This window comes from Cetorhinus maximus, chromosome 3 (genome assembly GCF_964194155.1).
Source record: "Cetorhinus maximus chromosome 3, sCetMax3.hap1.1, whole genome shotgun sequence".
Classification (NCBI taxonomy): domain Eukaryota; kingdom Metazoa; phylum Chordata; class Chondrichthyes; order Lamniformes; family Cetorhinidae; genus Cetorhinus; species Cetorhinus maximus.
Window position 1 is genome coordinate 198,444,554 of NC_135881.1, and position 25,493 is coordinate 198,470,046.

Below are 25,493 nucleotides of genomic sequence, written 5' to 3' on the forward strand. Positions count from 1 at the left end.
TCCAGGATTTTGACCCAGCGACAGTGGAGGAACGGCGATATATTTCCAAGCCAGGATGGTGAGTGACTTGGAGGGGAACTTCCAGATGGTGGTGTTCCCATCTACCTGCTGCTCTTGTACTTCTACATGGTAGTGGTTGTGAGTTTGAAAGGTGCTGTCGAAGGAGCCCTGGTGAGTTCCTGCAGTGCATCTTCTAGATGGTACACACTGCTGCCACCGTGTGTCGGTCATGGAGGGAGTGAATGTTTGCAGATGGGATGCATATTGTTATATAATAATAAAACCAAGTTAGAAAGAGCAAAGAAGATATTGGATCTCCATCAAAAGGGCAGGTTAATTTGTTTTATTTGGTTTATTCTTTGATGGGATTTGGGTGTCACTGGCGAGACCAGCATTTGTTGCCCATCCCTAATTGCCCTTGAACTGAGTGGCAACACGTTGCTGTGGGTCTGGAGTCACATGTAGGCCAGACCAGGTAAGGACAGCAGATTCCCTTCCCTAAAGGACGTGAGTGAACCAGATAGGTTTTTGCAACAATCAATAGTTGTCATGGTCACTGAGAATAGCTTTCAATTCCAGACTTTATTAATTGAATTTAAATTTCACCAGCTACTGTGGTGGGACATGACCCCAGAGCGTTAGCCTGGGCCTCTGGATTACTAGTCCGATGACATTACCGCTACACCACCCACCAAGTCTTGATTGAGTGTTAGAACTGGATGGTGTTGCTCGCAGCATTATATTCTTGTGTATGTGGAGACACATTGGTTATTTGGTTTCACGTGCACATACCTTGCATTGTGAGCTAAATAGGCCAAAGAACGGTGCTTTTTGGTCACCTTCAGTCTACTAAAGTGCTCTTTGTATGCTAAAATACTCACTGCACCGTTTAATCCCGATGATGGCGTCTAATGCCTGGATGAGTGACGTTGTAGTGAGTGAGGCACTAACCTTTGCCCCAGGGACATTGGTTTGTTTTAGGTCCACACTGATTGGGTGACGTCTCCTGCTGATGGCTGTCAGCATCCTACATGAGTCGAGTAATCTCCATTTTCCAATGGGACTGGGTCAAAGAGCAAAAGAGAGCTGCCACAAATTTGGGTAACTAATTGACAGCGTCATGCAGAGGAGCCCCAAGAATACTGTCTTGTTGGCGGGGGGGCTGGAAAAATCTAGAACAATCTGAAAAAAATAACTCTGATGCAGTAGAGGCTGCTTCTCAAGGATTGAGGCTGAGGTGCAAAGGACAGAAGGTGCATACTCCTGACACATCGGACTATTATAATTAATGCAGGGAGAGCTGCAGAGTCACCAACTCTCAGCAGACTGAGCATAACATTCAGATGCACCAAAAAAAATGCCCTGATTCCTTTGTTAGGCGAACAAATCAAAGGAGCCCTGGTTTTGATGAGGGTGTGGCTAACGTTGGTGTATTTTTGTGCGAACGTGTGTTGTCTCTCCATTTATCTTTTTGCCATTTCTTTGCCCGTCTGCAGGTCTGGTCTGAATTGAACCTGAGGAGATGCACGAGCAAGTTTCACCGGTTTGTTTGCGAAATGTGCAACAAAGCCTTCCCCATGCTGGCGGCTCTCAACCTGCACCTGGAAACCCACAGAGGACAACTGGAAGGAGGCCAACCCAGGCCGGAGCCTCAGCGGCCACCTGACGTGGACTTAAAGCAGAAAACCTTCATGGCGTTGCTGGGCCTGCAGCATGCCAAAGAGGCGGAGGCCGCGAGACGAGTGGACAACACCGAGTTTGATATCCACAGTATATGGGTGGAGACGTCCCCGTGGAAACTACCTCAAGAGGCCAACTGTGCTACTGTGAACGATCAACCCCCCTTAGACTTGGCTTCGCTGGGAGCTAGCCTGTCCTCTCTCTCGCCAATTCAGGACAAGGTCAAGATTTTGTCCCTGCAGTCCTTCCAGAAAGGTTTTATAATCCAGCCGGACAGCAGTATCGTGGTGAAGCCCATCTCCAGCGACTCGGCCATCGAGTTTGCTGACATTCAGCAGATCCTGAAAATGGCCTCCTCTGCTCCTTCTCAGATCAGCCTCCCGCCGCTCTCCAAGGCGCCATCCACCCCGACGCAGTCTATTTACAGGCAGATGCCCCCGCTCAAGCCAAAGCCCCTGGTGGCCCCGTGCACCGTCGTGGTGACCTCCACCCCGCCCCTGCTCATGAGCGCCCAGCAGGCTTTGCCCGGCTGCGTGAGCCCGAGCCACCCCCCTCCCCCGCTGAAGCTGGTGACGTCGGCCACTGACCCGGCGTCCAGTCCTCAGGACCTGAAGCTGAGGCCCCTGAACGGGTCGCAGCCCTTTGTCCAGCCAAAGACGGAGCCCCTGAGCCCGATCGAGATGAAGACTCAGCTGGAGCAGGACAGTCTTATTGAGGCGTTGATGCCCATGGAGGTGAACGGGGCCATCAAGCAGGAAATCATGGACGGGGACCTCAAAGACATGATGGCGGGGACGGGGACGCCCAGCAAGAAGGTCCCCGCATTGAAGAAAGTCTTGTACCCGTGCCGTTTTTGCAACCAGGTGTTTGCTTTCTCCGGCGTGTTGAAAGCTCACATCCGCTCGCACCTGGGCATCTCGCCGTACCAGTGCAACATCTGCACGTACATTGCCGCCGACAAGGCCGCGCTGATCCGTCACCTCCGCACGCACAGCGGGGAGCGGCCGTTCATCTGCAAAATCTGCCACTACCCCTTCACGGTGAAAGCCAACTGCGAGCGGCACCTGCGCAAGAAGCACCTGAAGATGACCCGCAAGGACATCGAGAAGAACATCGAGTACGTGGAGAGCCACACCGCCGAGCTGGTGGACTCCTTCTGCTCGCCGGACACCGTCTGCAAGTACTGCGGCGAGGACCTCAAGTACTACCGCGCCCTGCGGCACCACCTGAGGACGCACAGCAGCTGCCAGAAGAAGCCCTTCGAGTGCCGGGAGTGCAGCATGGGCTTCTCCACGAAGAACAACTGCATCCGGCACATCCTCAAGCAGCACACGCACGTCGAGGAGAAGGAGATGGAGAAGCACATCCTCCTGGTCGACTGCCTCGTGGGCGAGAACGGAGCGGCCTCCCCCACCCTGTCCGAGGAGAGCGTCTCGGCGGGCGGCTCGCCGCTGCCCTACAAGGAGCCCCACAACGGGTTCCTGCACGGCCCCTTGCCGCAGAGCTCCCTAAAGATGGAGCCCGTGGGGATCTTCTCAATGGACTTGGACGAGCCTCTGGACTTTTCTCAAAAGAATAAAAACGTCTCTTTGCACCCGTACAACCAGGAGAGCCACTTGCTCAGGAAGCTCATCTCCCCCATCGCACCGTTTGACATCCCCCTGGAGCCCATCGACTTGTCGGTCCCCAAAAACCCCCCCAAGGACAAAACCAACCTCGGCAAGGAGAACAAGGAGGAGAGCCAGCCGGCGGTCAACGGCAGCTCGTTCAACGGTCAGCAGTGCCCCTCTGCCCTCCAGGCCAAGCCTCACCCCGAGAGGCACACAAGCACGAAACACTCGCCTCAACTGCCGGGCCCGGTCCCCGCCCTGAGCCCCGCCGCCGTCTCGGCCGTGGTTACCGGCGCCAGCCTGCTGCGCCCCCTGAGGCCCAAGCCGCCTCCTCCGCTGCTCCTGCCCAAGCCCGCGGCCGCGAAGGAGCTCCCGCCCTTGGCGTCCATCGCGCAGATCATTTCGTCCGTCTCCTCCGCCCCGGCCCTCCTGAAGAGGGACGTCCAGGACGGCGCCGAGGCCGCTAAGACCACCCCGTCGCCCGACAAGGCGGAGGGCTCGAGGGCCGCCCTGGCGACCAAGGCCCCCCCTCCACCCCCCACCACAGCGGGGGCCGACGGCACGGCGAAGGCCCTGGCCCCACCGCGCGCCGCGGAGAAATCTGCGGTGGGCGCGGCGGGGGGGCCAGGCAAGAGGAAAGGGAGAAGGCGAGGCATCCGCTACAAGAGAATTCGGCCCAGCATCAGCATCACCAGCGGCAGCGGCAGCGGCTTGGACCCAGAGTCCAGCGGGGAATTCGCCAGCGTGGAGAAGATGTTGGCCACCACCGACACCAACAAGTTCAGCCCTTTCCTGCTGTCCACCAACGTCAAAGAGGAACCCAATAAGGAGGAGAAAGCGCCCGAGGAAAAGGAGAGGAGAGACCTGAAGATCTTGAAGGGGAAGAAGAATTCCTATTCTAACTCCGTGCAAAAAATTACTTGCCCTTACTGCCCACGCCTGTTCCCCTGGGCCAGTTCGTTGCAGCGCCACATGTTAACCCACACAGGTAAGCGCGACGCACGATCGTGTGTTTAATAATAAATAATTTAATAATAAATGCGTTTAATTCTTCCTAACTCAGATAGCTAGCCTTGTGGAGGGGGGGTTTGGTAGAAACTGTTTTCAGCCTTGCCTCTCTGCTTTAGAATTTGGACTGTTTCTGTCCTTGAGAGGCTGTGATCTCGCGCTTGGGTCTGATCAGCTGCACCGAGACTCGCTCCGCTCTGTACAGGGTGTGAGGCCAGACTCGGCAGGACCGGCAGCACCTGTGGAGAGAGAAGCAGAGTTAACGTCGCGAGCCCCCAGTGCGTCTCCTCTTCGGGGCCTTGTTTTTGGCTGAGGGACCCTACGATTGCGTTGCGAAATCCTGCGGAACTCCGACGCTCTCTCTCCCTCCCTCCTCTCCTCCCACCGTAGGGTATGTTACAAAACGAAAGTCAAACCGCCAGAGCAAAAGGCGATTGGACAAATGAATGAAAATACACAAAAAAAAAAAATTCATTAAATGTAAGAACGATATGTGGAGAAAGTTGAAAAATTTGGCACAAATTCGAAAATTGCGCAGAATCCTTTCCCCGGTTGCTCGTTAAGAACCCTTGGGTCCCAGGGAAACAAAAGCAGAAACAGAAATACCTGGGAAAACTCAGCAGGTCCGGCAGCATCGGCGGAGAGGAGGACAGTCGACGTTTCGAGTCCTCACAACCCTTCAACAGAACGGGTTCTGTTGAAGGGTCGTGAGGACTCGAAACGTCGACTCTTTTCTTCTCCGCCGATGCTGCCAGACCTGCTGAGTTTTCCCAGGTATTTCTGTTTCTGCTTTTGTTTTGGATTTCCAGCATCCGCAGTAGTTTTTTGTTTTTATCCCTGGGTTCCAGGGAAACCTGGTTAAAGAGATACTGGGGCCTCGAACGTAGGTGTTGGCGGCTCCTTAGTCTGATACGGGGGTGGGGGCGGGGGGGTATCAGCGCCATCACTCGGGGTGCAGGCAACGATGGCCGGAATCTCCCAGCCCCTCAACGTTGGAAGGTCCCGCCACGTGGACGGAGATTTCCGTGACTCGCCGGCCCTGCGGGGGTTGGGGGGTGGGGGTACCCATCTTAGGATGGGGGGGGGGGCGGGGCGGAAATTCTAGCCGAAAGGCCAAAATGGCCGCCCGCTGCGCCATACAAATTCTGCCAATCTGTCTACGTGTGAGAGTCACTGGCAGCCGGGCGCCTAAACACTCGCCCAGTAAGGAGGTCGCCCAGCATGTCCTCAGCACGTTAGCAAGAGACCGAATCCGGAATGTTCTTGTCCTGCGCTGTCTCTTTTTCTTTTTAAGCGGTGGAGGGAGGGGCTGCGGGGCTGCTATGTTAACGGGTCAGCAAAGCGGATGGTTATATCCTGGGAACGAGGGTCGGCCTGAGCCGCTGTAGCAAGCGGCGACGTTCTGCTCTCCGGCAATGGAAAAAGCCATTTTTAACCCTTCGTAATAAAGGAAAACGAGCGCCCCCTGTGGAATGCCGGCAAAAATTAATATTCCCGGTTCTCTGACGTGAGCAGCCGCCGCCAAATCAATCTCGTCTTTCTCGTTTTCTCCCCTGAGCGCTCAGAGTCCAGATGGTAGAGCGAGGGCGGGGGCCGTGAGTGTTGAATTTAGTCAGACATCAGGCCTGAACGCCGGTGGATCATTGTGTGTATTTACAGCGTTGGTGTGCGTTCATTGCCTGAGCTTTTTTTGCCTTTGTCGCTTTGATGCGGGATTGATCCGGGTGTGAGCGCTTTTCCCCTTGGTGGGGTTTGGAAGTAGCGTAGTTGCGCTGTGCTGTTGGCTTTGTGACACCTTTGTTGGCGCAGGAGCAAGCGAATGCTTTTTCCTGCGTGTTCAGTGCCTGTCGGTCGAGCTCCTGGACGGAGCCCGCCTCACTTTGCGAACGGTTTGAAACTTGGGCAATAACTTTGCAACCCCCCTCCTGCAGCGAGGGAAAGGGAGCGATTACCAGGGAAGGAAATGATCACACAAACAGTTTCATTTTTTGGGGGAACCACAAATACTGACTTAGCTGCGTTGGAATTTTTCCCACCCCACCCCCACCACCTCCCCAGGGTCCATGGATTATGGGAATGATAGATAATTGACTTTTCAAGATGATTTCTGGAATCGTACCTGCATCTGCAGTTGATCAAAGTGTACAGACTCGAGGCTGGGCTTCACTCACCCCCCCTGGCTACTGTGCTAATGGCCCTTTCGAAACGCGAATGAGGTTTGCAGACTCGTGGAATGTGGTTTTATTTTCCCCCCCATCTCACACACGGCATCTAATTCCGTGTGATCAGTTTTACACGTGGCAGAGAGTTAATGCTGAGACACACACACACACACACACACACACAAAAAAAAAAGAGGACCTACATTTATATAGCACCTTTCACGGCCACCGGACATCCCAAAGCACCTTACAGCCGATGAGGTTTTTTTTTGGAAGCGTGGTCACCGTTGTGATGTAGGAAAGGCAGCAGCCAATTTGCGCACAGCAAGCTCCCCCACAAACAGGGCCGGATGTCGATTGGCCAAGACACCTTGGGCGGGATTTTACAGCCCCCTCAACGGCGGTCGGGGGGCGGGGTTGTAAAAACGTGGCGAGCCGTTCAAAAGTCCATTGACTTCGGCGGGACCGTAAAATTCTGCCCCAAGGATAATTTTCCTGCTGCTCTTCAGAATAGACCCATGGGTCCTTCTAATTCCACCCAAGAGGGCGGATGGGGCTTCACTTCCACGGCTCAGGACCTCCCACAGGGCAGCGCTCTCCCCCCCAGCACGGCACCGGTAACACAGCCTGGATTTTGTGCTCAAGTCCTGGAGCCGGACTAGAACACACGACCTTCTGGCTCGGAGGCAAGTGTGCTACTGACTGAGCCATGGCCAACATCAGGGGTCGGAGGTCACACCAGCGATTTCCCCAGTTTTGAGTTCTAAACGCAAGACGGTTTGGCCGGAAGGAGAAGGTGACTCTCCATTGAAAGGGGTCAAAGTGAGGGATTGTTTTCCAGTCTATGTCTGGGGTTATACGCTGAGGGTGGAATCTCATGCCCTTCCCCCCGCCATGGTGAGTTTGATGATAGGGGACATTTAATTGGGTGGGAGGGTGATGGGTGGAGACTCTGCTGCCTTCATGTTTCCACACCAATTCAATCCATAGTGGGAAGCCAGTCGCCAGTTGAGGCCCTTAAGTGGACAATTAATGCCCAACATGGCTGGTATTAACCCAGCAGAGGGGGGGAGGTTCACATCTGGGGAGGACGATGAGCAAACCAGTGTGAGGTTGTTTGCAGGCTGCCAGGAGGTGTCGCTCATTCGAAGGCACTTAGTCCCTGATCGAGGGCCCCAGCCTGGAGAAGAAGGGCCCGACGAAAACCAACCCCCTACCTTGCTGCCGACTACCCCTTTTCCCTCTACCCCCTCCCCAATGATGCCCTTCCCCACTCCCCCCTCCCCCCTTCTCCCCCATGATCCCCTTCTCCCCCTCCCCCATGACCTCCTTTCCCGCCCCCCCGCACAACCTCCTTTCCCTCCCTCCCCATGACCCCATTACCCCTGCCCAACGACTCCCTTCCACCCTCCCCCATGACCTCCTCTCCACCCCCCCCACGCCCCCCGCACAGCCCCCTTTCCCTCCCCCCGCCATGACCCCTTAACTCCCCCTGCCCAACAAGCCTAACGACCCCTTTATCCCTCCCCCATGTCCTTCTTTCTCTCCCTCCCCCCACGACCCCCTTACCATGACCCCTCTCCAACCATCGCTCACCTCTGGCCTGGGATCCAGTGATGATCCCGGGCCTTGGGGTGGGTGTAGTACCCACAGCAGCCACTGTCTCCCTGGTGGTGCTGTTGTTCCACAGAGCTGCAAGCCTCTGATTGGCCAGCAGCCCTTGGGCGGAGGGGACTTCCACCCCCCCGGGGGTCCTTGATCTCGTGGGAAGGCCTCCTGCTGGCCGTCAAGCGCCTAAGTGACACTTAATGTGGCAGGCCCTCCCGAAAAGAGGCAGCCTGGGGCTCCTGCTGGCTCTCCAGTTGGCGGCCAAGACCCCCCCCCCCCGGTCACCTGCACAAGATCCCACCCTGAGGGCTTAGAGGCCTCTCTGGAAAAAAATTAGTTCAACAACTGAAGTGAATGATCCGCACTCAACTCCCGGGCCTAAGCAGGGAGTGGGGGCTGCCAGCCTTTCAAAAAAGGCTAGCGCAGGCACGATGGGCCAAATGGACTCCCTCTCGTGCTTGTAAGACTGTTTGATTCCGTCAGCGCCAGTGGGCTGGGTGTCACTTGCACCCGGGCCGTCGTGTCGTGCTGGGCGAGTGTTCTTCAGCTTTCGCTGGGCCCCTCTGGCAGGCCGATCATTTCCCCCCCTTTTGAGGGAGGGCGAGAATTGCCCTGGTCCTTTAGAACAAAGAGATGGAGAATGGAGTTGGCCAGGCAGGTTGGTGGAGCTTGGACCACAGGTCGTCTTTGCCTGGCCGAAGCCAAGTGGCCCATTTGGAAAAATATTTTTAAAAAATACATGTCACGAGGCTAATTTGACCAGCACCTCAAGAGTTATGTATAGCGCAACCCTTATCAATTGCCCATCGTTGAGATAGTATCATGTGAAAGGGACTCAAGGCAGCTGCAGACCTGGTCACTCTAGGGTATCCAAGTGAATGTGCAAACTATTTTTTTAAAAAATGCTGTCACAATTCGCTCCATGGGGCCAGTGTCTAATTTAAAAACATACCCAGACTTGCGTGTAAAGCAATAGCTCACAAAAACCTCTTTGTCTCTGTAAAAACAGCGTGTGTAAGTATGGGTACGTGAACTGTGGCGCCTTCCAGGAGAGCAGGTCACACACCCTGTCCCCCCCGCCCCCACCCCCACCCCCACCCCCACCTTGTCCTTCACCCTCGGGCCAGTGTCATTTTTTTTTTGATGGATGTGGTGCGAAAGCTGCTGAACGTCACCACGGTTACAGAAGCGTATTAGGTGTAAGCCAAAGTCAAAAGCTGGCGTAGCTGGTTTGTGTTTGTGTTGGGAGAACACCTCAAACAGGGGAAAAAGGGTGGAAATGCTGTGCGAAATCAGTAGAAGGGTCTCGGACCCCGAAAACCTCGATTGGCCGTCTTCTCCACAAAACGCTGAGTCTCTGCCAGCTCTCTCCGCTTTACGTTTTCGGGTTTGAAGGAGCCGCAGTAATTGGTGTTTTTGTTGGCCGCAGTTTCGCTAGGTGCACCATGAAGAGAATGGCTCTTTGGCCATTCTAGAGAAAGGAGCTACAGCTTAAAATTAATGCCTTTTTGTCTGGGGGGAAAAGAGACTATTCACCAATGACTTGTCCGATGGACTGTTTACTGCAGCTGCACTGCTCAAATTGCCTTGTGACGCTAGACCAGGAGCAGTGGATGTAAATCGTAAAACTCCCACCCAGAATGTTAGGTTGAAATTGCCTCGTGTGGTTGTTAGTAAAGTGACAAAAGCACCAGTGCCTCAAACTCTGACGTCCGGCTGCCGGAGCAGAAGTGTTAACCTGTTTAACACATAAACGTTTAACAAAAAAACAAAAAAAGTGCTTTTGTTAAAATATTGGGCAGAAGAATCCAGCACTAAATTTATTAAAGCGGGTCCTGTGTTTAGTCGACCCCAGCACAATTTCGATTTTTATTGAGAATGTCCCACAGGACGCAGACTTATTCAGAGACTTGCGTTCCCTTCCCAGGGCAGTGGAAGATGTAGCCCATGTTCCCTTTTTAAATTCACCTCAGTGTTGTGGATTTTTTGTTTTTTTTAATATATTGGTTCTTTATTTTAGTGGAGCGATTTTAACACCGTAGTCACTGTTACGGACATAGGTATTCACGTTTGCATTGAAGATTAACCCCGGGGGCTGTGTATGTCAAGTTACTCATTGGCAGAGTTGCAAGCCCCTGTCGCAGCAGCTTACAGCCACCCAAGTTAAAAATGTGTTATGTTGGGGGGTTTTTTTTTGGGGGGGGGGCGGGTTTTAAGTTGGCATGCTGTTAATTTGGGAATATTGTAGATACTGTTTAAACACCGCTCTGCTGGTGTTTTTCTTTTTAATTTATAAGACAATGCGATTGTCAAGAACTGCATAAATAGCTACTTTTTTTTGTTTTTTTTTTTTACTTTTTGTTTTAACAAAAGGTCAGAAGCCCTACCCCTGTCCTAAATGTGACGCTTTCTTTTCCACCAAATCTAACTGTGAACGCCACCTCTTGCGCAAGCATGGTGTTGCCAACCGATCGCTGCGAAGAAATGGCCTGATTGCCAGATCCAAACCAACCGATGCAAAGCCCCTGGAAAGCACAGGTAACTACTATCAGAGAGAGAGAGAGAGAGAGAGAGAGCCTGTTCCAGTCAGTCTGCTGTGTTGGATGGCGGGGGGGCGGGGTGGGGTGGTGAGGAGTGCTTCACTCGCTCTGTGAGGGATTGGGAGATCTGAAAGGTGCAGTTGGGCTTTGCTGCAGCAAGGGGGCAGTGCCTGCAAATGCAAACAGTCCAGAGAGAGGCGAGAGAGAGAGAGAGAGAGAGAGAGAGGGAGGAAGAATATAGAGCCCTCTCTTCCAACCACATCCACAAGAATTGTACCATCCTCCCGATCAAAGGAGCTCTTGTCTTTGGCGGGGGCATCAAAAGCCTTTGGCAAACGGTTATTTTGTTTGTTTGGAATTGCACAGAGTGACGGCATCAATCGTACCGGAATTTCTTTGCCAGTCACTTCACCGGTGAAGCTCCTGTGATACAACAGTGCACAAAACTTTAAAAAGAAAACAAATGCCAAACACTTTTTTTGTTTTTGCACAAAGACAAAGACCCCCTTTGATTGGTGGTGGCTGCAGATCATACAAAACAGTGGCATAAAACAGCCCAGGCATGTCTCAGCTGGGACCTTTTGTACCATTTATTTCCCCACCCCCCCCCCCAGTCTTAAAATTCCCAAAGTACGGAGTAAATAAGTGGCGGGTGCCACTCCTCCCAGTGAATCAAAACTCTTTATTACAAGGCCATGTTTCCTTTCCCCCCCACCGATGGCTCCTTTCTCTGAGGCCCACGTTCAATGATCGTTCTGCCTTTGACGCGCAGAGACACGGAAATCACGAGAGGAAGCGCGCGGATAGGCACTTCTACCCGTGACTGTCCTTTGGGGCTTTAGTGGGATTCGGTGGAAAGAGTGTGACCTGCCTCGAGTTGTGTGGTGTACAAAATGTGGCTCTTTCGCCGACCTTGGCAGCGGGTGTGTGTAATTAAAGCTGCGGCGTTGGCGCGCTGTGCGTCGATAGCGTACGAAATGGCTCCTGAGAGGGGGCTGGCGCTCGGTTGCGCGAGACCTTTAGCGAGGCAGTTGGTTTACAAACGCCGCTGGGATTGGCGCGCAAGCGCAAGCGAACCTCCGATCTGGACAGAAGTGTTGATCTCGTTTTGTTACCGATGGCGTCTGTTCACTTTGCTGACTTTGTGCGTTTTGTGTGTGTGTGTGTGTTTGTGTGTGATCCACAGGTACCCACCCTGAGTCGGAGTCATCCGCACCGACGACGGCGCCACCACCAGCTCCGACCCGTTCCTCGCTGGGCGCCGACGGGCCGGCGGGCTCCGCGGAGGGAGGCGGGAGCAAGGACGGCGCGAAGCCGGGGCCAGAGGCCGAGGAGGACACTCAGAGCAACGAGAGCCTGGACCTCAACTTTGCCAGCAAGCTCATAGACTTCAAGCTGGAGGGGCCAGGCTCGGGCGGCGGAGCCAGCGCGCGGCCGGAGGGCCGGAACACCTGCGCCGCCTGCGGCAAAACCTTCAAGTACGCCGCCACCCTGGCGCGCCACAGGAAGGCTCACGCCTGCGAGCACCGGAGAGCAGACGGCGCCAGGGGCGGCAAGAGGGGCCCGAGGGGCGTGCCCGACAGGGAGGGGGCGGCGGCGCCGGTGACGGCAGCAGCTCCTCCGGAGGCGGCCGTCGTTCGCGGACGGGCGGCCGAGAGCCCGGAGGGGTCGGAGGTCAGAGGCGAGAGCCCGCCGCCCCCGCCGCCTCCTCGGGACTGCCTGGCGGAGCAGCGGAGTCCCGCCGGCAAGGCGGAGGCGGAAGGCGGCGGCGGCCAGGAGAGCGAGCACAGCGCCGGCGAGGCAGCGGCGGCCGAACAGCACGGCCTGAAGAAGGCGGCGGCCAGCAGCTCGGCGAAGGCGGACAAGCGGAAGAAAATCTGCATCGTGTGCAACAAGCGGTTCTGGTCCCTGCAGGACCTGACGCGTCACATGAGGTCGCACACAGGTGAGGGGATCTACTGCCCTTTAAATTAAGCCGAAATTAGTAACGTTGGTAGAATCCTGCAGTGCGGGAGGAGGCCATTCGGCCCATCGTGCCCGCTCGGGCTCTCTGGAAGAGCTACCCAATTAGCTCCCATTATTGCCCTCCTCCCCCTCGGCTCTTTCCCCACGGCTCTGCAAACGCCTCCCTGTCGAGGGTTTGCCCAAGCCTGTGGTTGAAGCAGGTCTATTCTGTACGCGATTTGGGAGTTAGCCGAACGCAGCCAAGTGCACTTAGTGCACGCAGGGCCAGGAGATCCTTGCAAAAGTAGGTCAGCCGATCTTTTGTTGATTCGTGCAAAGTTACAGCGCAGGAGGAGGGTCTCCCCTTTGCCTCCTGTGCTGGGTGCTAACTTTTTTCAGATCCGTTGCCTACCCTCTAATTCCACTTTCCTGCCCGTTGCCCCTTTTATGGAAATACAGAACCCGTGAGTTGACGAGACTCGAATCCTCTGGACGAGAGTGGGGTGGGGGGAAGAGCAGCAGCCAGTGCAGGGAAGCCAGTCGTTTTAAATAGCTGAAGCCAGCCTACTGACACGGGTTGGGGGTGGGGGTGGGGGGCTGCTTTTAACTTTCACCTATCGTAGCTGCGTAGGATCCCTTAGGATGTCCGGCACAGAAACAGGCCATTCCGCCCGTCCAGCCCTTGCCAGTGTATATGCTGCGCTCGAGCCTCCTCCCGCCTTTCCTCGTCTAAATCTACCATCCTAACCCTATGCTCCCTTCTCCCTGAAATGCTTGTCTAGATTCCCCTGAAATGCATCACTTCAGCCACTCCCTGTGGTAGCGAGTTCCGCATCCTCACCACTTCCTGAGTGAAGAGGTTTCTTCTGAGTTCCCCACTGGATTTCTTGGCGACTGTCTTAACGTATTGACGGCCTCCTAGTTACGCTCTTCCCCACAAGAGGGAAAGATTCCCCCCCTCCCCGGAATCTGCTCCATCAAAAAAACCTTTCAGAATTTTATCGACCCGTATGAGGTCACCCCCTCAGCCTGCTTCTTTTTTATTCTCGAGAGAGAGAGAGAGAGAGGAGACCCCAGCCTTGTTAATTCTTCCCTGACAACGTGCATTTCTGGTATTCCCCTTGTCAATCTCCCCCCGCACCCTCCCCGTGCTTCTATTTATAGTACGATGACCAACACAACATTCGAAGTTCAGTGAACTCAGCTCATGCCCTCACACCCCCTGTCCCCCACCCCACCCCACCCCACCCGCACCTTTTTTCTCAAGTCAGTTGTGGTTTTCCTCTTCCACACTAAGTACAGGAAGAGGGAGGGAAGGTGGTGGTGGGGGTGGGGGGGGTGGGGGGAGGAATTTACGTCAGTGTCCCAACAGGAAGGAGAATCCTTCACCGTGTGTTTTCTTTTTTAAAAAAAAAAGAAAACGCAGCGACTAAAGGTTACAATGGAAAGGAAACGGGGCTCCGATCCCGACAGGCCTGAGGCCGGGCCAGGCCGACATTCAGCTTGGTTGCCTTGGGAGATACGCAAACTGGCGTTTTTTTAATGCTTCGTGTGCTGGAGCTGGTAAACAGATGGTCCTTTGCCAGTTTTCACTTCATCACTTCATTTGAAGCTGGGGAAACGAGAACAAGATGTGCTGACAGAGTGAAGCTGACTCAGGCTCCTTAACTTTCCAGAATTGCCCATGTGTCCCACACAGCTGGGGAGCTGTGGTGAGGGGGGGTGGTGGGGGGTGGTGGGGGGGGGTGGTGGGGAGGTGGTTAGCACTCGTTAAAATCCTTTTCTTCTCTGTTAACGAAGCGCCAGGTCATTAGTTGTTTGCTAAATTTATTTCCCACAATATTGAAGTGTTCCAGGATCAGTATAAACAGCTCCTCTGCCTTTGGAGATCAAGATGGGTGGGGGGGAGGTTGAGGGGAGGGGGAGGGGGAGAGGGGTCAGTGCCACTTAACCCCCAGTGGTTTCCTCACCGTGAGAATGTGGTAAGGGAGCAAGTCGTGAGATGCTGAGCAAGTGCTTAGTATGTCCCCCCTCCCCCACCGCCGGAGGGAGGGGATATCGGACACTGAGCCACCAACCCCAGGACCGATTTTTCAATCTGGCTTAAATCTGCGCCAACAGGGTCTCAAAAATGGGGTCAACAGACTTACTGCCCCCTGTTGTCTCCGGCTGCCGCCATCTTCCTTTGGGGCGGCCGGAGCTCCCGCAGGTTTCAGGTTCGCCGGCGCCCCGTGGAAATGAGACCCTGGGCTAGAACTGCCGCCAATCGGCCACCGAAGGGCCTCCAATGGCCCCAAGGGCGGGCAGGTCGCCCGACGTCTACCCTGCCGCTGTTAGAATTCCAGCAAAGACGGGCAAGTGATGGGCACCGTGCTGCCACCCGACTTTAGGCCCCGTCCTGCCTGGGTGAGGCGGGGTGGGGGGGTTGGGGGGGATGGGGGGCATAAAATTCTGGCTAAGGAGATGATCTGTGTGAAGTTCAGTTGGGACAGAAAGGGTTATATATTCAGCCAGAGGCATTTAGGATTAGAACTGTGCGAGCTGTTAAACGTGGATCCTTTATTATCTCCTCCTAGCAGACTCCCTCTGCTGGTACATGAGTGTATGGTAGCCTCAAGTGGACAAAATGCACAATGCACTCCAATAATCAAGCCTGACTGAATTGGGTTTTTAATTAAAGGAAAAAAGCTGCCTAAGAATAGCGTTGCCTTTTACTTGGTCCCAGGGTTTAGTAAGCCTGTGAATTGCCTGTAATGAGAGGACAGCTAACAGCTCCATCACCGTGGAACAGCCTGTCTCTGAGGGACACATAACACCCAGATACAATTCACCGGAGAAAATGGGGCTGAATTTTCCAGCCCCTCGGAGACAGGAGCTCAGGAAAATGGGGGTGGGGGGCGCAGGAGCCACTTCGGAGGGCTCCCCAGTGCATTCCAGTTGCCAGGGAACTTTCCCAGGGATGGGCTGGGAAGCGGATTTGACTGCCCGCAATCTTATTGAAACATCTAAGATTCTGAGGGGGGGCTTGACAGGGCAGATGCTGAGAGGATGTTTCCCCTCGTGGGGGGAGTCTAGAATTAGGGGGCACAGTTTCAAAATAAGGACCCTCCCACTTAAGGCGGAGACGAGGAGGAATTTCTTCTCTTGAGGGCCATTGGTGTTTGGAATTCTCTCCCCCAGAGAGCAGCGGAGGCTGGACCATTGAATGTATTCAAGGCTGAGCGAGGCAGATTTTTAATTGACGAAGGGAGTCGAGGATTTTTGGGGGACTGACAGGAAAGTGGAGTGAAGGCTGCAGTCAGATCTTACCGAATGGCGGGAGCAGGCTAGAGGGGCTGAATGGCCTCCTCCTGCTCCCGTTTATTTAATGTTCTGATGTACCCCCAGGTTGTTAAGTCTCTGATTAAGGGCGGTTTTTGGAGCCTGCAGAGGCCGTGACTCAGTGAAGACAGCCTCTGCACGGCGGGGCCATCGGACACAGACGCTCCGATCCCAACGACAGGGCCGCAGGCAAGGAAGGCCGGAGGGGATACCACCACCACCACCCCCACCCCCACCCACCACCCACCGCTTACCCCGAGCAGCCTCCCGGTCTCACCCTACAGACATTGTTATTTAAACGTACACCTCCGTGCCAAAGCCCCCACACAGGGCACCCGGCCACTTTTCCCCGACTCTGGGGGGGGAGGGTGTACTGCCAGCAAGTAATGGGCACTTGGTCCCAACGCCGAGCTGCCCGGGACCTGTGGGAGAACCCAGTCCAACATCTCGGAAGTATTTTGAGACGGTCAGCAAGCAGAGTATAAAGCTGCTGCTGCAGCGATGTCCAGGCTGTGGAAACCTGACTGCTCACACAGGCAGCAGCCACTGACTGTCCAGTTTGCTGCACTTGGACAACATCTCTATACGTTTTAAGTCAAGAATGACGATAGCCCCCACCCCCCCCCCCCCCCCCCTCCCCCACTTTCCAGACTGGCTCATTCCCAAATGGCATCCCTCTCTCCCAAATCATTGATAGCCCGATCAGGGTCCGGTGACCAGGGTGATGGTCAGTCATTGTCCTGGGCTCCCAATGGAGCCAGGTTGGGTTGGGTGGGAGGGGAGATTTCCTTTTTTAAAAAGAGAAAGGTGGCGGGAGTACTTGCGAGAGTGTCAGTAGGATGTTTGACCTGGGAGTGCATCACGGCTACAATCAGTCCTCCTCCTCCTCCTCGCCATTCACACATCTCGCACTGTCCAGTGTAACAGAATGATGAGCAGGGGCTGTAACCTGGACACTTCCTCTCCCCAGGCTACAGGTGGCTGAGCCGATTATACTGACCCAACTCAGACTGGGATCAAGACTTGAACCTTAACCCCGGAATTTCCCCCCTGACCCCTGACCCGCCACCATCTTAAAAGCTGGGTACAAGCCCACAGTAGGCACCCCCCCTCCCGCCATCCCTGTCCGTGAGGAAGCCTCACCTCTGAGAGCCACAGACAGCCGTCTAGTCCCCTGTAGCGCCACCACAAACGCTGGCCACTCCTGGGACTGCGGACCATTCTCAACACCCAGGAGCCAGGGATCCGGACACTCGGCTGAGACCAGGGTTTTGCTGGGGCCCAGGGGTGGGAGTTTTAGGGCTGATTTTGGTGGGAGAGCCTGGGGTGGGTGTGAAAGGAGTGGAGGACCATGGTGCTGTGGAAGGGGGTGGGGGTTGGGTGGTGAATGGCATTCGCTGGGCACAAGGTGCCCGAACAGGAAAGACCCCCCCACCCCTGCAATCAACCTGCAAAAATGCAGACTGGCCATGTGATGTCACCGCTCCCTGACGTCGGTAAAATCCCGGCGGAGGCGGGTAGGAGGTGAGCATGGCACCGTTGCTATGGCACCCAATTTTAGCCCACTTCGAGATGTGCATTCCCTTAACAGCTTAGCCACTTGGGGAAGTTATAACAGTGAATGTTGAAGCAGATACGCAAATACGAACATACGAATTAGAAGCAGGAGTGGGCCATTCGGCCCCTCAGGCCTGCCTATATCGTGTTGAAGAGATTCCTAACATCGCTGATGAGTCGATTATAATCCCTCGCCATCTTTTTTTTTTGTACCACATTAAAGGGACAGGTCACTAGTTCTGATGAATAGTCACCAATATATAAGTGAGGGACTCCTATCCTGTTTTGGTGTCTTTTTAATGACTGAGTTGCCCGTTAAGTAACAGGGGCGGGGACAGGCTTTTCCCCACCCCACCCCTTTCCGCAGCTTAAATGCCTCATGTCCAGCTGGCACCTCATGGCCGGGTGAAGTGAGCTGAGCGTCTGCCATTCACTGGCACCTCGAGATTAGTTACCGCTGGTAACCAGCACGACGCCGTCACGTTGGCTTGGAAAGTAACCTTTTCCCGCCGTTCTTATTTCAGGTGAGAGGCCTTACAAGTGCTTGACCTGCGAAAGGACCTTCACCCTGAAGCACAGCCTCGTCCGGCACCAGCGCATCCACCAGAAAGGGGTCAAGGTGACCAAGCGGCACCGGGGTGAGAACGACGGCGACCTGTCCAAGGGCGACGACGACGACGACAGCGAGAGCGAGGCCGACCAGGCCGGGTACGGCCAGCTGTCGGACAACGAGAGCGAGACGGTCACCAGCCTCAGCCTCAGCAACGACTCCCCTCCGCCGCTCAGCCTGGCAGGCAGCCCGCTGACCGCCGCCGCCGCCGCCGGCCAGTCCCCCAGCCAGGCGGGCAGCAGGGCCGCCGCGGACCCGGAGAGCAGCCTCCACCCCCCGGCCGCCATGAACGGCCTGCGGCAGGGGACCTTCCTCATTCAGGGCAACGACCAGGGGTCGCTCAAGAGCTCGGAAAAGGCGCCGGCCGACTCCACGGGGCCCCCCAACATCATCCAGAACCTGCTGGGGATACGCAGCGGCTCGCCCATGAACCACGTCCTCAGCTCGGTGGAGTCGGCCCCGCGCCTGCTGGGAGTGGAGTAACGTGACTTCCCAAGGAACTGGAGCTTTTTATTTTGGTCGCTTGCAAGCTGTGCCACAGTACTTTGGAATTTGACCCTCTTTGTATCCCGGAAGCCCCAAGCAGGGGCGAGGCTGCTGCGGTGGATTGTTCTAGTCCGTCTTGCGCGCGAGTGGATTTTCCATTGTTGTCCTGGTGCTACCGAACGCCTTAAGAGACACTGGAGCGAGGAGGAGCCCAGTGCGACTCTTCCAGACTGCATGTCGCATCTTCCAAGTGCCTTACGACCTGATCGCTGTGCACGTCAAAACTTTCTGTTCCAAAAAGTGCTGGAAAAATCCCTTCAGAGTAAATGCAACAACACGAGCTAGCCTTTTCCAGAACAATCCTTTGGGGGGTGGGGGGGGGGAAGTATCAGATTCCTTTTTGTGATGCGTTTTTTTTTATTTTAAAGTTGATTTTTTAAAACGAAATAACACGTAATGATGGGGGGGCATCGAAAATGCACTTGGTATAGGCTGTGCTTAGACTCTTTAATGAGGAACTACTGTACTAAGTCTTCCATAAAGGCCTTACAGTGATCAATCACACTGACAATCTCTGGGCATGTTGCTCATGCATAAGTAACAAACATAGGGGCAAAATAGCAATTATAGCTTTCTTTTTTTTTGTTGTTTCTTTTGCAAAACAGATATGATTTTGTTCTCCATTTACGGCGTGCGCAACAGTGCGAGTCTTGTTTCTTCTTTTTTTTTTGTAATTTGGTCTTTTTAAAGATGTATTTTTGATTAAGGTGGAACACGTTCACCACTGTCTGTAAAAATCCAAGATGGCTTCCGCAAGGTTTCCCCCCCCACCCCCCCCAAACCCCCCTCTCCATTTTTACTGAGCATCGGGTTGTTTTGGCCAGAAACACAGAGAAAAATAAAAAATGGGACTAAGAAGGTAAAATTAATTAGGAGACAAGTTTTTTTTCGTTAAATCTTGTATCAGTATGAAATTCAGCGCAGGAGAGTTTTAAGATCCTTTTTTTTTACAATTCTGCTCTCTATGGTTTTATTACCCAGTGTCCTGGGGGGGGGTGGGGGGTGGGGGGGAGCAGCCATTAATCAACTATATAAAATGCAGAAGTGTAGCAAGGAAAAATCTCCCAGCATTAAGCTGGACAGTGTACTAGCAATAATCACTATTGATTTAAAGCTTTATTTAGTATTTGTCTGTACCAGCAATAGTAGTTTATACGGCCCTCGCCACATTTTACTGAATCTTCTATTAGTGGGTTTTGTTGTCTGGCTGATGCAAATCTGTTTCGTTTTCTTTTTCAAAAACTGTGAAAAAGGAGAAAACTCATTTTTTTTTTTGTGCTGAGTTATGGGTGAATCTTAGATTAGATTTGCATGTGGAACTAATTTGTTCATCAGTTATTTGTAATTCTGACTGTCTCTCTCTCTCTCTCAGGGCTTTTCAAAAGAAAAAAATTTGCATCTACTAAAATCCCTTTCTAGTTCCAAAATTTCTTCCACCTAAGGACTTGAAGCTAAGACGATTCAATCACTACATGAAGCACTTGACTGTGAAAGATAAATTTTTAAAAAAAAAGATAATTGGTTTACAGCTCGTTCAAAACAATAAAAGAAAAAAAAACAGTCACTTTTCACTGCACCGCGATTAAAGAGCTTTTTTATTACCAGAGGTTTAGTGAATTATTGTCTATTTTCAAGAAGGAATAAAACTTTAACGGGGGAAAAGATAAAAGGAAAAAAAAAAAGTAATGCATTAATCCAGAAAACATATTGTAAAAATCCAGAATCCATATTTTTTCGTAAAGGGAATCTTTACTGCTGCTACATGTCATGTACACATCTGGTGTATGCCACATGAACAGAGAATCACAGAGTTTTGGTACTTACTTCCAATGCAAAATTTAAAGCTGTTCTGTATCAAACCATCTAAGCAATAAAATGTTATACTTGAGCTTTTTCTTTGCTTTATCATTCTATTTGTTCGTGCATCAGGCATCGTACTCCCCCAAAGCCTGTCCACCATCTACAAGGCACAAGTCGGGAGTGTGATGGAACACTGTCCACTTGCCTGGGTGAGCGCAGCTCCCACAACACTCAAGAAGCTCAACACCGTCCAGGACAAAGCAGCCCACTAGATTGGCACCACATCCACAAACATTCGCTCCCTCCACCAGCGATGCACAGTAGCAGCAGTGTGTACCATCTACAAGATGCACTGCAGGAATTCACCAAGGCTCATTAGGCAGCACCTTCCAAACCCACGACCTCTATCATCTAGAAGGACAAGGGCTGCAGACACTTGGGAGCACCATCAGTTGGAAATTCCTCTCCAAGCCACTCACCATCCTGACTTGGAAATATATCGCCATTCCTTCACTGTCGCTGGGTCAAAATCCTGGAACTCCCTCCCAAACAGCACTGTGGGTGTACCTACACCACATGGACTGCAGCGGTTCAAGAAGGCAGCTCATCACCACCTTCTCAAGGACAACTAGGGATGGGCAGTGAGTGCTGGCCTAACCAGTGATGCCCACATCCCATGAATGAATAAAAAGAAAAACGTCTTCAGAAAAACACGGCAATTGTTTCCACTTGCACTGACCCCTCACCTACCCTCTTGCTCTGATGCACAACTGTTGCTTAATAGCGGGTCCACCCTAGTTTGTTGAGTATGGATTACTCCTTTAAACTTCCAGCACACAGCTAAGCTTATGGGCTAGAAATTTGTCCTGTGTGGTGGCATTAAACATGCGTTGTAAGATCGGCGACCCACAGCGTCTGATATTTAATTCTATTTTTAATTGTATATGAATTCAGTGTTTAATTATTTGCAGGAGGTAGGCAGTAACTGGGGATCCACATGTGCTCCTATCTATAGGAGCAGACTGAAACTGCTTTCTGGGTTTGGAGGTGCGTGCTTGTAATGTGTGTCTCTGTAAATAGAAGCAGGTAAGTGGGTGAAGATTGGCTCCAGTTCTATCTGGGATGGAATACCATTGCCTGTGATGGAACTGAATAGAAGCAATGCGTAGAATGAGCCAATTTGGTACTGCCTGCTTTGTGCCACCAACTGAGACCAATTTCTGGCCCTGATTGGCCTTGCAGTCTGTCTGAGAGTTGGCCTGTATAATTCACCGTGTTCAGACAGTCCTTATATGTTTCATTTTGTTGCACTTAGCTGCATGCTCTGAATCGGCCATGATGGGTTTAGGGTTTCATTTTATTTGTGCGGGGTTAATGCACATCCCCAAACTGTAATCCTCCAGGCGGCCGTGTGACATATGTGTATTTCTCCTTAATGGGAAACACAGTCCACTTGCCATTACACCAGCAGGGATCATGTATACTCCCCTCGCCAAACTGTTACCTAGCTCCATCAACAGGAAAAACTAGCACAAGCTCATTAACCGTGACTGGAATTCTACCACTTGACTGCCAGGAATTATCTTTAACGTCACTAACACTTCATTGTTGTGACCTTGGCTACATAATGGATAAAATTGACCTGGCACCCAACAGCATTGCAATATGACCAGGTGCATGCACTTCTGAACATAAAATTTGAGGGGTAATTTATCTCTCTTTGTGCCCGATATTTTCCTTTTCTTAAATTAAAGAGTTGAATTAGAACAGTTTGATTGTAAACAATTGAATTTGATCCAAATGTTTCCCTCTCTCTACATGGTTCTAAGTGCACAGGCTTTTTTCTGGAAATATCCACTGAGTTTAGACAGTGAATTATAGTAGACTGTTCAACAAAGGAAGGCATCATGACCAAGCCTGAGCCCAACCTTATCTGACAGACACGCACACACCATCCAGCAGAGATCGCTGCGTAACATTTGGGAAAAGGGACCTTTGTTGAACAGTTGCGTATAAGTTTACGGTATTGGTGCCTGAGTAGAAACAGTTCTGCGCAGGGTGGACTGGTTATGTTGCGAGGACCGGCTTTATTGCTTGTGTATTTTTTTTAATTCTTTCATGGGATGTGGGTATCGCTGGCAGGGACAGCATTTGCTGCCCATTCCTAACTGCTAGGCCCATTTCAAAGCCAACCACATTACTGTGGGTCTGGAGTCACATGTAGGTCAGACCAGGATGGCAGATTTCCTTCCCTGAAGGGGGCATTAAATGAGCCAGATGGGTTTTTTTTTTAACAACAATCAACGATAGTTTCATGGTCACCCATTACCGAACTTTCAATTCCAGATTTATTGATTAATTGAATCTAAATCCCACCGGTTGCAATGATGGGATTTGAACTGAAGTCTTACATTACTAACTGCATTAGCCTGGGTCCCTAGATCACTAACACAGTGACATTACCACTATGCCCCACTGTCTGGTTAACAGTTAGAAAACAGAGAGTAGGAATAAATGGGTCATTTTCTCGTTGGCAGGCTGTGACTAGTGGGCTACCACAAGGATCAAGTGCTTGGGCCCCGCCTATTCACAGAATCTCACAGTGCAGAAGAGGCCCTTCGGCCCATCGAGTCCACGCCGACACGTGAGAAACACCCGACCTACCTACCTAATCCCATTTACCAGCACTCGCTATCGAATGATTTGGACGTGTGGATTAAATGTAATGTTTCCAAGTTTGCCGATGACACAAAACTAGGTGAGTTGTGAGGATGAAGCAAAGACGTTTCAAGGGGATTTGGAGAGGCTAAGCCAGTGGACAAAAATTTAGCAGATGGAATACAACGTGGAGAAGTGTGAGGTTACCCACTTCGGTAGGAAAAACAGAAATACAGAGTATCTCTTAAACAGAGAGAGGCTGGGAAGTGTTGAACTTCAAAGGGACTTGGGTGTCCTTGTTCATGAGTCACTGAAAGCTAACTTGCAGGTACAGCAAACAATTAAGAAGGCAAATGGTATGTTGGTCTTTATTACTAGAGGATTTGAGTATAGGAGTAAAGAGGTCTTACTGCAATTTTATAGAGCCTTGGTGAGACTGCAGCTGGGGTATTATGTGCAGTTTTAGAAAGATATACTTGCCGCAGAAGGAGTGCAACAAAGGTTCACTAAATTAATTCCTGGGGCAGAGGGGTTGTCCTGTGAGGAAAGATTAATCAAACTGAGCCTTTATTCTCTGGAGTTTAGAAGAATGAGAGGTGAATTTTTTTTTTAGTATTCATGGGATGTGGCTTCACTGGCTGGGCCAGCATTTATTGCCCATTCCTAATTGCCCTTGAGAAGGTGGTGATGAGCTGCCTTCTTGAACCACTGCAGTCCCTGTGGTGTAGGTACACTCTCAGTGTTGTTAGGGAGGGAGTTCCAGGATTTTGTTCCAGTGACAGTGAGGGAACGGCGATATATTTCCAAGTCAGAATGATGAGTGACTTGGAGGGGAACTTCCAGGCGGTGGTGTTCCCATACATCTGCTGCCCTTGTCCTTCTAGACGGTAGTGGTCGTGGGTTTGGAAGGTGCTGTCTAAGGAGCCTTGGTGAGTTCCTGCAGTGCATCTTGTAGATGGTACACACTGCTGCTACTGTGCATCGGTGGTGGAGGGAGTGAATGTTTGTGGATGTGATGCCAATCAAGCGGGCTGCTTTGTCTCATTTAAACATACAAAGTTCTTACAGGACTCAACAGGGTAGATGCAGGAAGGCTGGGTGGGGGACGGGGGCACGGTCTAGAACCAGGGGACACAGTCTCAGAATAAGGGGCAGGCCATTTAGAACTGAGATATGGAGGAATTTCTTCACTCAGAGGGCGGAGAACCTTTGACATTCTCTACCCCAGAGGGCTGTGGATGGTCAGTCGTTGAGTAAGTTCAAAACTGAGATCAATAGATTTCTACATATTAAAAACATCCAGTGATATGGGGATAGTGCAGGAAAATGGAGTTGAAGATCAGCCATGATTTCATTGAATGGCGGAGCAGGCTCGATGGGCTGAATGGCCTCTACTCCTTCAATTTCTTATGTTCTTATGTCTTCCCTCTTATGATGTGGAAGGTAGAAAAAGATAAGGGAATGAGAAGTTAATAGCTGTGTGTAATAACCTTACACCCCCGTCAGTATTGCCCTAAGGGTGAAATTCCTCCTGTCAATTTATCGCAATTCTAAAGTCAAAAGGAATGCAACAGGGAAAATCCTCACCGTTTTATACCGGGGCTTCGATTTTTTTTTTCCCCTAAAATTATTGATCGGAGGAACTTTGGCCAGTGAGCAACCTTTTCAGAACGTTCCTAACAGAGGTACAAAAGTTAGGAAGTAAATTCTGAATTGTTCAGGAGCTGCCCTGTCTCGGGGCAGTTGTGTTTTCTTGCATGTTTTGGACACTTGGCAGCCCTGACGTTCTGATGGCTGAGAGGTTAAGCACTTGGCAGTGAAATTCCTGCTTTGCGAATCCGCCGACCAGTCTGGTGGGGAGTTTGTTTGTAAAGGGGTGTACCCCAAAGATGCACTGGGGAACCCCCGCACCTCTCCCCCGCCCCACCCACCAGGTAAGGATTGCACGGCAATTGCCCGGGAAGTTCAAACTTCAGATGGGTAATTGCCCTGCTCTGGGAACCATCTGAAAATTAAAATCGGAAACTTTGGATGGTTCTGACTGTCTTACAGAAATAGTTACCCAGAAAAAGATAGAAGGAATAAAACCACTTCTGGCTTCTGGGAACTATAGTCTTTCCTCCCCTCCCCACCCGAACTCCCACAGGACACCCTGACCACGTCCCCCACCGACTACACCCCCCCCCCCCCCCGATTGCCCCCACCACCCCCCCAATTGCCCTCCTCACCCGCCGACTACCGCCCCACCCCACAAATACCCTCCCTGCCCCACACTGACCACAAGGCCGTGGAACCCCGCTGCACTGCACCTTTCCCAAACGGCCCGAGTCATGAATTCGGGTGAGAAAGGTGCAGCTTTGTTTTGGGGTAAATACCTAGGAGCGGAGTGGCAGTCCGACTCTGACTGCCACTCCACGGAAAGTTACAATCCCTGGTTATTAACAGTGAG

General features: G+C 52.3%; 1 protein-coding gene across 1 annotated transcript in view; it reads left to right on the top strand.

Moving 5' to 3' along the window:
- rreb1a (ras responsive element binding protein 1a) overlaps nucleotides 1–20,474 on the top strand; it is a 144,674-nt gene extending 124,200 nt beyond the window's left edge. The window contains exons 9-12 of the mRNA XM_078539559.1: nucleotides 1,497–4,278; nucleotides 10,442–10,653; nucleotides 11,809–12,553; nucleotides 17,955–20,474. Coding sequence (XP_078395685.1) covers nucleotides 1,497–4,278; nucleotides 10,442–10,653; nucleotides 11,809–12,553; nucleotides 17,955–18,523 — 4,308 coding nt within the window. The 3' untranslated portion in view covers nucleotides 18,524–20,474. The remainder of the gene's footprint in view (nucleotides 1–1,496; nucleotides 4,279–10,441; nucleotides 10,654–11,808; nucleotides 12,554–17,954) is intronic.
- Nucleotides 20,475–25,493: the final 5,019 nt, after the last annotated feature.